At 45.0% G+C, this 17,606-nt stretch overlaps 2 protein-coding genes across 5 annotated transcripts in view; one reads left to right on the forward strand and one right to left on the reverse strand.

Annotated features, from left to right (window-relative positions):
• The first annotated feature begins 2,214 nt into the window (after window positions 1-2,214).
• LOC146665302 (pleckstrin homology domain-containing family A member 7-like) overlaps window positions 2,215-17,606 on the forward strand; it is a 149,516-nt gene continuing 134,124 nt past the window's right edge. For all 4 annotated transcript variants that reach the window (XM_085412920.1, XM_085412917.1, XM_085412916.1 and 1 more), the window contains exons 1-3: window positions 2,215-2,327; window positions 2,458-2,534; window positions 2,693-2,750. In XM_085412920.1, the coding sequence (XP_085269046.1) occupies window positions 2,245-2,327; window positions 2,458-2,534; window positions 2,693-2,750 (218 nt within the window). In that variant the 5' untranslated portion in view covers window positions 2,215-2,244. The remainder of the gene's footprint in view (window positions 2,328-2,457; window positions 2,535-2,692; window positions 2,751-17,606) is intronic.
• Window positions 5,807-10,675, reverse strand: LOC146665303 (uncharacterized). The gene is made up of 2 exons (XM_085412923.1): window positions 9,321-10,675; window positions 5,807-6,518 (listed from the first exon to the last, which is right to left on the reverse strand). The coding sequence occupies exons 1-2, from the start codon at window positions 10,440-10,442 to the stop codon at window positions 6,015-6,017; spliced, it is 1,626 nt and encodes a 541-aa protein (XP_085269049.1). The 5' UTR covers window positions 10,443-10,675; the 3' UTR covers window positions 5,807-6,014.

Below are 17,606 nucleotides of genomic sequence, written 5' to 3' on the forward strand. Positions count from 1 at the left end.
CAGACTCAGATCAGTTTGATGTTTAATGGCCTGCATTGACGAAATAATAACTTCCCTCAAATGACTTAAAGCAAAAGTAATGTTAAGGTTCAAAGATTGAGGAAGGAGAGTACAAACAACCAGGTCCAGAAGATCTTGGTCAAACAATTGATTTTAATGATTACACGCGTGGGAAGATCACCACAGACAGCAATTGATCTTCGACTTAATCAAAGCATACACAGATTTTTATAGCATCAGGGTTTGAATTAATGACGCCCCTTCATACGTCACAGACAGAATATATACATACGTCAAATCAAAACCACAATGACTTTTAACACGGTTTAAAAGAACGTTGTCTTCTATCTCGTCTGGAACACGAGCCCCACATCCTGCCAGACACTGTTCCTCTTTCCAGAGACAAACATGACCAACTTCACACCTATAAATGAGTCTAACTAATGTATGTGTGTGTGTATGTGTTGACCTTACATGCTCTCTCATCTCACCCGTTGCACTTCTGACCTTTTACCAGACCAGAGGCTCATCCTTATGTGTAATAACCTAACTGAAACTATATGTACTATGTTGAATAAATGTTTTAATCAAGAACCTCTACTAAAAGCTTAATAAAAGAATATAAAAGTATAACAGACAATTTGAATAACCTAGTAATTCAAATAGCCTCGTCTAGCCTGCTCCTCAGAATAACTTAGACTCTGCTTTCACTTCTGCAAACTCTCTGCAACTTCCCGTCAACTCCTGCAACTTAGTCTTTCTGAAAGACACACACTGTTTAAACCTCTGAATGCAATATCAATGCTGCAGATTATATTATTAATGCAATGGTAATGATGATGATTATTTAACAATAGCAGTAAAATAATTTCCCTGCTCCACAGTAACAAGTCCATTTTCAAAATGTAAGGAGTAAAAGTACACAGTTGTCTCAAGTACTACTGAAGTAAAGTACAGAGACCTGAACATTCTACTTAAAGCACAGCACTTGAATATATGGCTGTAGAAGGGCAACAAATCAGGCTTTTTTTCTTTATAAATGTTTCCTGTGGAAAATGTATATTTTATACAGATTTATGGGACCATTTAGTAAAAGACACAAAGATGTCATTGCAAAGATGACTGATGGTTTCTGACTGGACTAGAACTGGTGAAACTGTGAAAATAATAATCGCTTAAAAGTCACAATTTTGAGCTCAGGCTGATTGCTTCTCATACAAGCTTGCAGCACATAAACAGAGCCACAGCCAGGACTATAGACATTAAGTCCAGATTGCTTTGGCAGAGTCTCAACACTCAAAGAAATGGACAAGAATAAACTGGAAAATTCCTTTCACTGTAATGCTTTTTTTTTTTTTTTCAATTAAATTTAGCCTAAAATCTGTTTAAACACTGGGTGATATGTTTTGTGACTGTAAATCTAAATGTGTGTCTATGTGAATACACAGACTGAAGTTAACAGGTTTAGAGGTAATGTTTGAGCCTCTGGTCATAATAAATGAAAGGAATAAGCTATCAAATGACAGTTCAGGGTTTAAAGCTTTTCTATCTCTGAATTAATTGGAGCTATGAGTGTAAAAGGAGGCAAGACGGACTGCTGAGTCTGGAAAGCAAGCAAAGATATGATTAAGCTTTGAGCTGCCATTTAAATTTAAATTTGTATAATAGGGAATAAAGTAATTGGTTAGAAAGTAACAACCATGAGATAAGAGATAACGAGAAATAACTTGTGTCAGCATAATGTGAAGGTGAGAAAGATTAACAGGGAGTAAGACTTAAAAAATGTGTTAGAGGAGTCTTTATTGAGGTGACAAAAGAGTACAAGGGCAAATTAGTTATAAGAAAAAAGAAGGCAAGAAGCGAGGCGGGGAAACAGAAAAACAAAAAAACAACAACCCTGCAATCTTCACTATATATACACAAACTCAATACATATACATATAAGCCTGGATGCTATATAATACTTCAGCTTCTGTCCGTTTTATATTCAGTTATATTGCCTATATTGGTAATGTTCAAAACACCAATGCATAAAAAAAATCGTTAAACCTGCTTTCCAGAAATTTTGGAGTTAATCTTCATCTGTTTAAAGCCCTGTTCTGTAACTGCCTGATCATGTTGATGCTCGGATGTACGGGCTTCCGATGAGTCCCTGAAGGCAGCGCTGGCCCTAGCAGTGATTATTGAGCTCCCGGGAGACTTCATGGAGAGGGAATGAGATGAAATAGGACTTGAAGCCGGATCATGGCGGCGCCTCTCGGGCGGGACACCTTACCTGAACACTGGTCTTACGGTGTCTGCGGAGACGGCAGGGTCTTCTTCATCAAGTGAGTGGGATAACAAACGCTTTATCGCGCCGTCTCTCCCGGTTTAACGGGAGTTGGCGGGGTCTGCCCGGTGTTTTCTTCCCGGCGGTGTAACAGGTGTTTTTCCCTCCTCTCTCTGTCTGTGCTGCAGCGATGAGACACGGACCACTACCTGGCTCCATCCCCGCTCCGGTCAACCTGTAAACTCTGGACACATGATACGCTCAGGTAGCTAGCTAAGCTAGGTCTCCAGGGCAGTTTCACCTGTGCTTATTTCGCATATTTGCTTATTTAACGGTGTTTGTCGCTGCTAACTTCACTATACGGTCCGGGCCCGACAAAGTTTCAAGTGTTACGAACAAGTCTGTTGTCTGGTTTTATTTTAGACCTGCCTTGCGGATGGGAGGAAGGTTTTACGGACGAAGGGGCCAGTTACTTCATAAAGTAAGTTCCTTACAGACATATACTGCTGCCGTCTCCGTTACTGCTACCTGTGCGTTACTTGAAGTTGCCGTGCAGCTTAATATGGCTCCTGGCTCGAACTCCCTGCTACTAGCAGGAATAATGACCGCTGGGACAGTGCGGATTTAAATGGGGTGTGCCTGGGGCTAACCTGCTGAACCTCTAATGACCTCACTGCTTTCATTTGTGCTGTGCGTGAGAAGCGGCTATCAGGTGTTTGTCATGTTCTCGCGTTCTGCCTTTTGGTACAGACCCACACTCACGTGTGTTTGCGAGCTTTTACGAGAGTTAATTTGTTATACAGTGATAAGAGATGATCTCTGGTTAACTTCCTCATATCCCAGAAGTAGTTTGAATTTTTTTTTTTGCATATTTTAGCTCCTGGATAACCTACAGAGTTTATTGTGTACTACAGGGCAGCAGATAGTTGTTTAGGCTGATAACCATGTAATAAAGAAATCCTGATGGACATGTGACCTCTTTCAAGATTACCAGTAAGCAGACTTGCAGCTTCTTAATACTAACCCTCTATGATCAGGTTCTACTAACCATTGTATAGAACTGTATGGTTTGGTTGTTGGGCTCACAATATACTATAGATGTGTTATAGAAGGTTTTCCACCATATATCTTTAACTTGAGATTTAAATGTAAAGGCATTTAAAATTGGCAGGTTAATGACTCTGGTAATTAGGTCAGTGTTTAATTGACTTGTTAAAGCTATGGGCCAGTGATGGGCTCTGCCCAAGATAATTACTGTTGTTGTTTGAATGCATTGTTTTGTAAATGCATTCATATCATATTAAAGTTGTATTATAAGTTTAACATAGTCAAATAAAAAGACTCCTACAAACAGCTGTAGGAAAGAAACACAACTCTCATTGCGTACATAACAATTAAACCCTTCTGGCAGACTGACTCTTATGTAACACAAGCTGAAGACACACATGCATACCTACACCCATGACATAATCTGTATTATCAAGAATTTTACAGTGTAAATATTATATTATGGTTTGCAGGTAATCTTAGTAACCTGATTACTGACATTTGATCCTTAATCAGCGGTCTTTTAATAAGCTTTTCCGACCCTACAAATTAATTGTAGGGTCGGAAAAGCTTATTAAAACTCAGATTATGTGAGAGTCAGGCCCCCTGCTGAGACACAGTCTGTAGTCTTCTCTCGGTATCAGCTGTTCACTGCAGTGTGAGGTATGGTTTCTTTTCTTTTTTGGGGGGGGGGGGGATAACAGTGCATGGGGTTTTTTGGGCGTCAGTGACGGACTTATAAGATTAGGAGTAATGACAAACCTTTTTGTTTTTGTCTTTAGTGTCTCAGATGGATTATTCTATATATATATATATATATATATATATATATATATATATATATATATATATATATATATATATATATATATATATATATGTATATGTATGTATATATATATGTATATGTATGTATATATATATATATATATATATATATATATATATATATATATATATATATATATATATATATATATATATATATATTCAAAATTCCCAGGAATACTGATCTACTTGGTTACACTTTTGAGTTTTTGCTGAAACTGCTTGAATGAGATTAAAGTTTATTGTCATATGCTGATAAAATGCACAGTAATACTGAAAGGTGTTTCTAAATTGATAAACACCGTAAATATCAGCATGATCTTAATCAATAAATGTGTGAATTATGGTGGGAGTGTGGATATAAACTCAGTGCATTAGCTGCTAAACATTATTTCTTTACTGTCCTGCGTAATTGTATCCTTATAGAAAAGTGCCAAAAATTGACTGCAGTGAAAACAACAATGAAACTGTTTTACAAAACCTCACAAAAGATGCTCACTGGTTTTTTGTTTTGTTTTTTTAGTTGATATCTGATAAGTGAAAAAGATGAATGTCTTGGGGCTGTGTTGTGTTCTGCCTCGTTATCCCTGATGCAGGAGCTTATCTCTGCATCTTCAGTGATGTATGAAATGAAAGCAAAATTCTCACTAGAAAAAAAAAATGCTCTTTGACCCTCCTTTGTCCTCTCAGTGAGGTAAAACTTTAAGATGCAGTTATTTGGCGACTTTAAACTTTAAAAAGATCTTTTTATGAAAAAAGAGTCATAAAAAGAGTTTGGAAATTCAGACCATATCTTTGTTGTAAAGAGTCCAGATCGGTTGAGCAGAATAGTTTTGTGTGTTTGGCAGTGTAATCCAGCAGACAGAGAAGGAAAAACACTTGTTTAGTGCCTGAACAGAAAAGTTTGGGACTTTGGTGGTATTGACTCGGAATTTCACTCTGGGTTTCATTCAAAACGTGAGACTTCAGATTGCAAATGTGAAGACACGCTGAGACCTACAAGGACTGGACAAATCGTCATGTAAAGGCTTTTTTTTCCTACCAACTTTGAGAGGATTGAAAGTCAGGAGGGAATTCAATAAACAGCTGGAACTAGCTGGAATTTTAGCAGTAGACAGAGTTATTGTATGCACTGAGTTTGAGATTGCGTTATTTGAAGATAGTTAGAGAGGCAAGACAAAGATGGTTTGGACATGTGCAGAGGAGAGAGTGCAAATATTGGATATATGATGTGAAATATGGAGCTGTCATGCAGGAGGAAAAGAGGAAGACCACAGAGAAGATTCATGGATGGAGCAAAGGAGGACATGTAGAGGGTTGGTGCAAAAGCAAAACAATAAAAATGTTTTATTTATCCATCCAGCCATCCCTTTTCCTTCACTTATTCAATTCAGGGTCATGCGGGGTGGGAGCCTATCCCAGCTGCCATAAAGAGAGCAGGGGTAACCCTAAAGAGGTCTCCAGTCTGTTGAATGGCTAACCACCATTTATTACTGATTGTTTATATCTTTGGAAACCTAGTTTAGCATTCATGTTTTTTTCCTCTGTGTAGGTATTTACATAAGCTTCTGTAGGAAGGAAGGTTAACACCTGTTAGAGCGCTCATGGGCCACTCAGTTGTTCAGTAATCAGTGTTTTTAAGGTCCTGAAATGTCCTTAAAACGCCCTGTGGAATACACCAGGCACAGACACACGCACACACAGGTAGGTACAGCCAACTTCCACATTTATTCAAGTGTTGTTGTTTTGACAGCTGACTCAGTCACACAGTCTGACAGCTCACGAGCCCAGCTGATCTCTCCCCTGGCCGCTCCTCCTCGTCTCACTATAAACACAGCGGAGGGAGACCATCATCAGTCCATAAACAACATCAGCTGTTCTTACCGGCCTCGCAGCGCCGCCCTGATGAGCCTTCCGCTCCACTCCTCCCCTGCAGCTGCGCCCGGGGCCACGCCTCCGCCACACACCCCCACCGCCCGTTCGAGGCCGGGGAGCCGTCCGGCCGAGCCAACTCCCCCCCCCCCCGCGAGCGAGAGAGGAAATCGGCCACTGCCATCTGCGCCCCCGGCCTATGGATCACCTTGAACTTAAAGGGCTGCAACGCCAGATACCACCGGGTGATCCGGGCGTTGGCATCCTTCATGCGGTGGAGCCACTGCAGCGGGGCGTGGTCCGAACAGAGGGTGAATGAGCGTCCCAGGAGGTAATAGCGCAGGGAGCCGACCGCCCACCGGATGGCCAGGCACTCCTTCTCCACGGTGCTGTACCGGCGCTCGCGCTCTGCTAGCTTCCGGCTGATGTATAGGACAGGGCGGTCGGCCCCCCTTACCTGCTGGGACAAAACGGCTCCCAGCCCTCTGTCCGAGGCGTCAGTCTGCAGAACAAAAGGGAGGGAAAAGTTAGGAGTGTGAAGCAGCGGCTCCCCACAGAGAGCCTTTTTCACCTGCACAAACGCCGCCTGGCACGGCCCCGTCCACTGGACCAGATCCGGGGCACCCTTTCGAGTGAGATCGGTCAGGGGGCTGGTTAGCTGCGCAAACCCCGGCACAAAGCGACGATAGTAACCCGCCAACCCCAAGAACCGTCTCACCTCCTTTTTCGTCCTGGGGCGCGGGCAGGATGCGATAGCCGCCGTCTTCTCCACCTGTGGACGCACCTGCCCGCCCCCCAGGTGGTACCCCAGATACTGCACCTCCCTCCGTCCAACCGCGCACTTCTTCGGATTGGCCGTGAGCCCTGCCCCCCTCAGGGACTCCAGGACCGCGGCCACCCGCAGCACATGCTCCGCCCAGGTGTCGCTGTGGATGATCACGTCATCCAGGTAGGCGGCAGCATACACTGCGTGCGGACGCAGTACCCGGTCCATGAGACGCTGGAAAGTGGCCGGGGCCCCGAACAGGCCAAACGGAAGTGTCACGAACTGGTACAAACCGTACGGAGTGGAGAAGGCCGTTTTCTCCCTGGCCTCGGCAGACAAGGGAATCTGCCAATAGCCCTTGGTTAAGTCCAGTGTCGTGAAAAAGCGGGCCGTGCCTAACCGGTCCAGGAGCTCGTCGACCCGAGGCATGGGGTAGGCATCAAAGCGTGACACTTCGTTCACCCTGCGATAGTCGACACAGAACCGTATAGACCCATCCTTCTTCGCCACCAGAACGATGGGGCTACACCAGGCGCTTTGCGACTCTTCTATTACTCCCATCCTCAGCATTTCCGCCAATTCCCTCTGCACGATTTTTCGCTTGTGCTCCGGGAGCCTGTAGGGCCGTGAACGCACCGTCACGCCAGGCTGCGTCACGAAATGGTGCTCGATGAGGGACGTCCGGCCGGGCAGGGGGGAGAACACGTCCGCAAAACGCTGTTGCAACGCGACAACATCCGCTCTCTGGGCCTGTGTGAGATGGTCATCACAAGGGAGGGAGGCGGGAATGATAGAATTTGGCACCTCAGGCCCCAACTCATCTCTCTCCTTCACCAAGCTCACCAGAGAAGCGGTTTCAACCTCTCGCCACAGTTTGAGGAGATTGAGGTGATAAATCTGCGTGGCTCCTCCCCTGTCCGACCGAGCGACCTCATAGTCCACGTCCCCGACTCGCCGTGTGACCACAAAGGGTCCTTGCCACTTGGCGAGCAACTTCGAGCTGGAAGTAGGGAGTAACACAAGCACTTTATCTCCCGGTGAAAATTGCCTGAGCCTAGCCCCTCTGTCATACAGGCGTTGCTGACGCTGCTGAGCCTGGAGCAAATTCTCCCGTGACAACCTCCCCAAAGTGTGGAGTTTTGCTCTCAGGTCCAACACGTACTGAATCTCATTTTTGGCGGGGCTCGGACCGTCCTCCCAGCTTTCTTTAATCAGGTCGAGCACCCCACGTGGCCTCCTGCCGAACAGCAGTTCAAAGGGAGAAAATCCCGTGGAGGCCTGGGGCACCTCCCGCACTGCGAATAACAGAGGGTCTAGCCAGTGATCCCAATTGCGTTCATCCTCATTAATGAACTTCCGAATCATGGACTTTAAAGTCTTATTCAGCCGCTCCACCAGCCCGTCAGTCTGAGGGTGGTAGACGCTGGTCCGAATAGATTTAATGCCCAGTAATTCGTACAGTTCCCGCAGTGTACGAGACATAAACGACGTGCCCTGGTCAGTCAGTATCTCTTTCGGGATTCCGACTCGGGAGATGACCTGAAACAGTGCCTGCGCCACACTCTTTGCAGAGATGGTGCGCAGCGGAACTGCTTCCGGGTACCGCGTTGCGTAATCCACCAGGACTAACACAAAGCGGTAGCCGCGTGCACTCCGGTGAAACAGCCCGATGAGGTCCATGCCGATGCGCTCAAACGGGACCTCAATGAGGGGGAGAGGGCGCAGCGGCGCCTTCGGTATGGCCGGCTGGTTAACAAGTTGGCAGTCCGGGCAGGACGCGCACCAGCGGCGCACATCCGCTCGGATGCCCGGCCAATAAAATCGGGCCGTTATTCGCTCCAGAGTTTTCTCATAGCCCATATGCCCTGCCATGGGGTTATAGTGGGCCGCCTGGAAAAGCGTTTCCCGGCGGCCCTGCGGCACCAACAACTGGGTGTGTGTTTCCTCTGTCTGAGTGTCACGACTCACTCGATATAATCGGTCGTTTAATAAGACGAAACGCGGGTAGGTCTGCGCGGCCTCAGGGCGCACCACGTGACCATCAATAGCCATCACTTGGTCAAAGGCTGAGCGTAGGGTGCCGTCACGAGACTGCTCCAGTGGGAAATCACCCATGGGGGACACTTCCGGGGCCGGCGGGACGTCCCGTGAGGGACCCGCCGGCTCCTCCCCCCCGGAGTCAGTGTCGGACGACCCCGCGTCACCGCTGAACGCCGCGCACACGCTACACCCCGCTTCCGGTCGTGATCGCACCCCCGCGTACTGTCCCAGTAGCTGATGAAACCCCGGCCAATTGGTACCCAGAATCAGGGGGTGCGACAGGCGCGGGCTAACCGCCGCCGTTACTCTATGCGTTTTGCCCTTATACTTTAATAACAGCGGCACTATGGGATACCTGTGAACGTCACCATGCACACACCTCACCTCCACCCATTCTGCCTCCAGCAATGCCCCGGGGCGAACCAAGCTTTGGTGTACGAGGGTCTGCGTGCAGCCCGTGTCCACCAACGCCTGGCGTATACCCCCTCGAGTCCTTACCGGAATACTGTATGTCCCTCCTGGACCGGGGGAGGGTGCTGGGGCGCCAGCAACACGAAACACCTGCCCCACTTCCATAAGCGGACAATCCCTCCTCAGGTGCCCCGGCTGCCCGCACTTCCAACACTCCGGCCCCGGCGTCTGTGCTGCTCTCCGTGGCTCGGGGGCGGCTCCACTTGGCTCGGCTGCCCTGGACGGCACCAACGCCGCGAAAGGGTTAGTGGGGCTCAGCGCCGGCAGCCGCTCTGCCTGCCCTGGTGCCGGCACACGGCGCCTCGGGGCCGGCACCGGGGCCTGTTTGTTCGGCCTCCGTCCGGCGTCCCCGGGTTCCCCTGCTCCAGCGGCAAGGTGGTCCTCCGCCAGCGTCACCGCTACCTCCAAGCTTGCGGGCCGGTGGCACCGGACCCATCTCGCCGTCTCCGCTGGCAATCCCTCTGTGAACTGCTCCAGCACCACCTTGTCCACCAGCTTCGTCTCCCCCTCCGATGTTCCCGGTTGCAGCCAGCGTACCGCCGCGTCGCGCAGCTGCCGGGCCCAGGCGAATGGTCGGTCCGTTGTAGCCAGCCGACAGGCCCGGAACCGCCGGCGGTGGTCTTCGGCGGTGAGCCCTAGCCTGTCCACCACCGCCCGGCTCACGTCCGCGAAGCTGCTCCTCGACGCCGGAGGCAGACTCAGGGCCGCTGTTTGTGCCTCCCCGGACAGCAGGGGGAGCAGCCGCGGAGCCCACTCCTCCCGCGGCCATTGGCAAGCCTCCGCCGTGGCACGGAAGGTCTCCAAAAAAACCTGTGGGTCGTCCCCGTCCCCCATCCGGGGCACCGCCACCGACAGTGGCGAGGGCTTCGGCGTGGCAGCGGCCCCGACCAGCCGCTCCAGAACTTGCGTCTGCCGGTCCGTCTGCTCCCGCAGCGCGGCCAGGTGGGCACGCTGGTCGGCCGCCTGATCCCGGCTCATCGTCGCCATCTCCGCCAGCATCTGCGCCAAGAATTGCAGAGGCTGGGCGGGCGGCGCGGCCTGTGGGTCGGACATTTCCCCACCGGCACTTTCCTGGGTTTCGGCACCACTTGTGGAATACACCAGGCACAGACACACGCACACACAGGTAGGTACAGCCAACTTCCACATTTATTCAAGTGTTGTTGTTTTGACAGCTGACTCAGTCACACAGTCTGACAGCTCACGAGCCCAGCTGATCTCTCCCCTGGCCGCTCCTCCTCGTCTCACTATAAACACAGCGGAGGGAGACCATCATCAGTCCATAAACAACATCAGCTGTTCTTACCGGCCTCGCAGCGCCGCCCTGATGAGCCTTCCGCTCCACTCCTCCCCTGCAGCTGCGCCCGGGGCCACGCCTCCGCCACACGCCCTCAGGCAGATTTAGTGCTTTACATTTTCTCTGTGCTGAGAGAATTAAGTGGCATTGCAGATAACGGAGAGAAACGATTGGTTATGTTGCACTTTATGGTTTTCTTTGTGTGGAAGCTCTTTTTTTTTTTTCTTTTTTTTTTTTGGCTTATGTTTAAATACTGTCTGCTTCATTGCAGATCACTATTTGTGGGGTAATTAAAAATCTTGTAAGCCGTGACTGGGGATATACATTTTGGTTGGGATTGTCTAAAAATAATCCTGAATGGGGATATTGAAAATACATAAAATCTGCAGTTACTGTCTTTTTAAAAATATCTAGTCTAGTGTATGTTTTTTTTTTTTTTTAAATAAAACCTTTTATTTTTGCAACACTTTGATTTAGCTTGGCATAGCGCTCAATCTGTGATGTAATTGGCCATCAAGCTGTTGGCAGGCAGTTTCTTTGTTTGAGATGCATATGGCTTCAAAGTATGTGGTGCAACCACCACCACCACCACAGCCTTGATGCTTTGCGTCGTCTTGATTGTGATGCACCCTCGCATTGCGCCACATATTCTTGAGGAGCCATTTCTGTCTCAACAGTTCGTTTCATACTAGACGTCCTTGTAGCAAAGCTCTCTGCGAGCCTGATGAAGATGCCACGTATAACTCACACTTGGGACGTGGGACTCATGTGGTCGCATGCTCTCCTGTGCACATATACATGTTCACACTCGCATCTCTGAACTCTCTGAAATGAATGTGGGGAGTGGCTTCACTGGTCCGTCATCACAAAACAAAACACAAAAAATAGGAGGGTGTCTCTGGGCTTAGTGCGACTGTGCGTTTGTAGAAATGCTAGTTCATTTTTCTGTTGTAGTGGGGATTTGACCTGTTTGATGGTTAAAGAGTGCATGATCTTTAGTGTCATTATACAGAGCACAATGCAATTGGGCTTGGATCAGAGATGATAAAAAAAAAAAAAAAAAAACAATCCCCAAACTAAACAGCAACCTAAAAGACAAAAATAGACTTAGCCAGTGTAAAGTGTCAAAGCTTGCAATATCTTAAGGAGTACACATCCCTCTGACGTTTGATTCATTCAGACTGATGGCAACCTGTTGGCAGTCTATCTGTATTTATCTATTAAACAGCAATTATTTGCAAACCTTTGACAAGTCGAACTCCAGCTATTTAGTTTCTGGACAGGTTCCAGAACGTTCTCCAGTCCAGCTTGGAATTGGATATAAATATATAAATTGTAGTACATACAGTCCTATGAAAAAGTATTTGTTACATTGTTTCAGTTAAAACAAATTTTCTTTAGATAAAGATAACTCATAAAAATGAAAGAAAATACAATTTTAAACATACCTGGAAAAATATGCAAATACAAATGTGGATTAAAAAAACAACAACCAGATTTTAACTCTTGAAAACAAGAAGCCTCCTGCTTTGCTGAAAACTATGTGAACATGTATCTGTAATGTATTTTTTTAAACTCATTATACCTCGATTGGGATTCAAAGTAGATACGATGCTTTCAGCTCTTTAGGTTAACCGCAGTAGAAATAGTAATTTATAGCATTACATGCACATCATTCTTCAGTGACGCTCAAGCATTCAAGTGAAATAACAATAAGCACATTCCTGAGTCTTTGGGGGGGTCAAGCTTCAGGTATTTCAGGTATTCTTAAGATGATAGAGATACGTCTGGAACAGGAACAAACATTTTAGTTTGTCCTTGTTTTAATTGGCTTATGGCTGATATTTTTTTGAACAGAAAAAAACCCATGGTGAATTAATAACACTCTTGACATCTAATATCCTTTCCACGTCAAAGCCATACTATTTATCTAGAGGCCGAATTTATGTAACAGCCCCCCAGGACTCCATTGTTGGAGCCTCATCTATCTGGAAAAATGCTTTTCATGTTTTTATTACTCGCAAAAAGGACGATGCAGCTCCCTCTGTGTATCTGTGCGGATTTTGTTTGGCCACTCCGTGACACTGCTAACAGCGTGTTTTTTAGAAAAACAGCTCAATTTTATTCCTTTCCCCATTACAGCACCTATTATTGATGTCCTGTTTTAAGGTGGACTGGATGTAACGACCAGTTGATTGTATCACATGTAATCTCAAGTCTGCTTGCAGATTTGTGGAGGTGAGGAAACGGGCAGGGTTTGAACATCTTTTTCCAGCTCTGTTCCTGCATTATTTAGATATTTCTGACAGTTTTAACCAAATGCAGTGCTATGAATTCTCTCTTTGGAGAGACTGCGTGAAAGTGTACTCTGTAACCTCTTATAAACCAGTTCTTTTTCATTCATTGTTGTCTATGTGCATAACCTGTGTCTAGCTTGGTGACTGGAGTCACAGTGTGAGCATAGTCACAGGTGAAAATGTTTAATTTTTTTGTCACAGCGACACAAGAACGTGATTGTCTTCAACATATCTGTGCGGCTCCCAGAACTGTTGATGAGCTCACTGTAGACAACAATCAAGAGCCAGATCGTTTGTCTGCCCCTGGCTGTTTGCTTGGTTACTTCATTTCCGTCTGTCCCCAAACTCGGATACAGTTGTTCTTTGCCTGGACTTGCTTTAATAATCCTCTCTTATACTCTCCCCTGGACAAGGGGGATGTAAGTATGACTTGGGTTTGTTTGACGAGTTCCTCTGCTGCAGACAAGACCCTCTCACGTAACCTCTCTTCAGAAGTTGTCCCGAGGCTGTTTGTTTAAGCATGTTTGAAATAGTTCCCTGGTTGTACCCGTTTTGTGATTTTTTTTTTTTTTTTTCGCCCTCGTAGCTATGTGCATGCACACAGACATGATGTCTGATTCTGTCTTCCCCCGAAGGGCCTACAAACAGATTTTCTTCCCCCTTATTCTGCAGCTACATCCAGCAGGGGGCTCCTGGTACAGGGAGGTGGGGAGCATTGCCAGTCTGGCCCAAGAAGGGATAAAATTCTTGCAGGAAAGGCTGCATGACTATAGCTTCACTGGAGGGGATTGAAAGAAGGCAGGGGGCAGTGAGGAAAACTGAAACCAATGCCATACACACACAGTGAAACAAAGAAGTAAGTGAGCAGATCTGAGAGATGTCAGATTCCTGTTGGGTAGATCAGCTAGCCCAGTCCTGCAGGCTTCAGTCTTGTCTTTTGCCATTATCCTGGATATTACTTTATCTGGAAGTAGCTTTTTTCCAACTTGTTAATGTTTTATGTGTTTTTTTTTTCTCTATCAAACAAAAATACCAAATGTTTTAGGATTCTTAGATGTAAAGTTTGCAGTCATGGTTTTAAAAAAAAAAGTTTTACCCATCAGTGCTTCATAATAAATCATGTGGTCCTTAGGAGCTCCTTAAATGACTTGAATATAACTTCAGACAGAACAAAACACAACAGGTTTTACCATTTCTTTATTTATCTAGGAAGTACAAAGCTAAAATGCTGAAACAGTATGCGAAGAAACTAAGTATACCCCATGATACCGTAGCTTGTAGACCCATCTTCAGAAGCAATAATTTGAATGATTCTGTATAACTTTTAGTCTCGCACATCATTTTGGAGGAACTGTGGCCCACTCTACAGAGTTGCTTCAGTTCATTCAGGTTTGCAAAATCAGATTCTGGGGTAAATTTTCTTGGAAATCCACCTTGGGAAGACTGGCAGCTGTGTTAAATGTTTCCTTGTTTGTGAATAATCTGACCATAGATTGATATTGTTTGGAAGTGGGCTTATAACACTTCTTACATTGATAGGAACCAACAATTCCTTCTCTAAGATCAATGATTACCTCCTGGATACCTGATTGTTTCCTGATTGCTGCCAACACCTCTGCTTTTATAGGGGTAGGTACACTTTGTCAGTTATCGAGTACATTTGTATTAGCAGCACCTGGCTCCCACTTTCTCTCTTAATTCTCATGGAAGCAGTAAATGTGGACTTAGTTTTTCACATACTGCTTCTGCATCTTTGCTCAGTTTCGAAATGATGACCTGGTATAATATGTCATCTTGTTGTTGTTCATCTGAGATTGTATTTACTTAATTTCTAGACCTGCTAAGGACCAGACGATTTATTATCGTTATTTAGATATAACGATATTTTGATATGTAAAATCTGTAAAATCTGCTACAAATATAAACACTCGAGCTTTGCCTGAACGACCGTGACACTGACACTGAAAAACTAAGGATGCAGGTTGTGATGAGATGATGATCTTCAAAATTGTGTTTGGTTTAGGGCTGCCATGATTTGTCGACTAGTCACGATTACGTCGACTATCAAAATCGTCGACGACTGATTTAATAGTCGACGCGTCGTTTGAAGCTTTGTAAGATCACAAAAGACGCAGGAATGAGTAGTAGGATTTAAGAGTGTAATAACGGACTGAAACAGAAGATGGCAGCACTGCATATACAAGGATTCCAGCTGCCGTTAAACCCCGAAGAAGAAGAAGAAGAAGAAGCAGCTGTGTCCCAGAATTCATAGCGCGGCCCAGCTTAGTTTCCAACAATGGAGGCAGCTAGTTAGTTTTAATATTACTCTTATTATTCTTTCTGGGTCACAAAATAAACGTTTAACATATTTTCAGCCGAGAATGTAGCTGTGTAAACCTCAAATATCAGCTCAGTTTATCAGGACACCACATATTTTCAAAAGCGCTCCGACATTTTCGGAGACGTCTGTCACCCACTAGCTCGATAGCTAGCCGGGGGCTAGGTCACTAGCGCGGTGAGAACACCGGACTCCCGGCAAATTGTTTTCAAACCCACCGCCGTCTTTCGCTACTCAGGTTAAATATATATGAGTCACTTAGATAAATTAAAAATGTTGTTGTTTGGCTTTTTTTTTTTTTTTTTTAGTATTTTATTTGTTCCTGAGTAAATCGGTTTGTCTGAGATTAAAGTTATAGTTTTTACACAGCTGAATAAACGTCAAGCAGACAGCTGATTATCAGAAGTGTGAGATGCTGGAGAATATACTCCGTTGTCCTGTTATATTTTAGATAGCAAGGAGTTTATTAAACTTCACCGAAACAATCTGCAAATTTCATTAAAATTGAATAAACTATCATCTTGTCTTTATTTTTAGTTAGCACCTTAAAAGCTTAAAGCTGTAAGCTAATGATAGTTATATAAGAGCAGATGCTGCTGGTGCAATAAGCTAGTTTTACGTCCAGTGGATGATGATGATCTGATTAGTCGACTAATCGCATAAATAATCGGTGACTAATCGACTATCAAAATAATCGTTTGTGGCAGCCCTAGTTTGGTTCCTCTGTCATTTGAATTCGGCGTGATTGGCGGGGTAAGCACAATGATAGTATCACGAAGCCGTGACAAAGAGGCTTCTCTCAAAGCAGCTTACAATAATGTCGGGAGTATGGATGGCCTTTCAAGACTTAAACACTTTAAGGCTCCGAGTTACATTGGCTGTAGATAGCATCGGCACTGCTGCTGAGTAGTTTTTGTCCTGTAATGTTGACTTTGTTAAACCTTCAAACGGTTTGCTGAACAGGTATGCTTTTTTTTTTTTTGTCAGCAGTGTGTGGGTTCCAGTTTTTATCAGTGTCACACATTCAGACCTTCAACCCACCCAGCATGACTGTAGTCTTGATGGAAAAAGGGAAAAAGAGCATTTCCATTAAGAGAATACAGTGCTCCTACTCTCTCTCTGCATTGTAAAATAGCCTTGAATTATTATCAAGCAAACAATGAACAGGACGCAATGACAAGATTAGTAATGAGTCACAGCAAAAAAGGTATTTTTGCCTGGAAAGATGGTGTATTATGGATGTAAGCTGGGTGATGTATTAACAAGTGTTTTTCATTTCTCAGACCCTGGGTTTCTGATGAGTGCTTGCACCCTAGGTGAACACGAAGCTGAATGGACCTAAATATAGGTGTTATGTACAGAGAAGGCTTTGCTGTATTAAATCTGAATCCGCATGAAAGACCGTTTTGATGTGACTTGAAACGGGTAGTAATACACAGGAAAAGCATGTTTTTCCTCATTTTGATGGAAAATCTTTTTCGAGTTTTTAATAAAACTGAAGAACATAGGGCTGGTTTGTGCTCGCCATCTAGAGCCCTTTGTTCTTAAGTGAAAAAGAGGCTTTGTTTTCCTGTGGAGCCCTGGCTAAACCAAAGAATCAACAGTTCTCTGGCAGACAAATAAAGCCTGGAAGAGAAAGCTTTGACAACAGCAGATTTTGTTTTTAATTTTATTGTTTTCATTGGTTGAGAGTGCTGAGCGATTTCTGCTTTTCTTCCTAGAACAGCAGGAAAGTTAAAGATTATTTCATGCAAATGTCAGCCCAAGGACAACATTTATATCTAATGTGGTCTTCACTGGCTTTTTTTTCTGTTCTTAATAGCATTCCCTATAGATATTTACTTCTAACACCTGCTTCTCTACAAAGGACTATTTCTTAACATGTGCCAGGATTATATTGGTTTTCTGACATGCCTTTGCCTCTCAGACTGTCATCTAACACACCTAATATAGACTTAATGTAAATTAGTAACTTCCCAAGGTGTCGAAAGGTAAATAATTCTCTCACCTGCTCTGGGCTTTAACTTATTTGATTCTAAATAGCTAAAAGCTGTAGAGGTCACAGTGTTTTTTCTTTGGTATTTGACTAGAACAATGCCAGTTTTATGTATATGACAGTTTTAAGCAGCACCTAGTTCATTTTGACCATGCTCTTTTTTTATGCATTAAAAAATCCCAAATCTCCCTGTGCAAGAATGTTGGCTCTGGAGTGGAGCAAATATTTGATGTTTGCTCGCCTCATAAGGTGGGAGAGATTTTTATAGGATGAGGATGTTTGTAGTGAATGACTTTGGAAACAAGATGAGTGCATTTTCATCAGAATTTAGAAGCCTTCCCATGAGATGGCATCTGCTCAGGCTGCTCCTATTACCTTTTCCTTT

The sequence above is a fragment of the Rhamphochromis longiceps genome, linkage group LG7 (genome assembly GCF_057381845.1).
Source record: "Rhamphochromis longiceps isolate RC_006_pf linkage group LG7, R_longiceps_female_GT1.1, whole genome shotgun sequence".
NCBI classification, from domain to species: Eukaryota; Metazoa; Chordata; class Actinopteri; order Cichliformes; family Cichlidae; genus Rhamphochromis; species Rhamphochromis longiceps.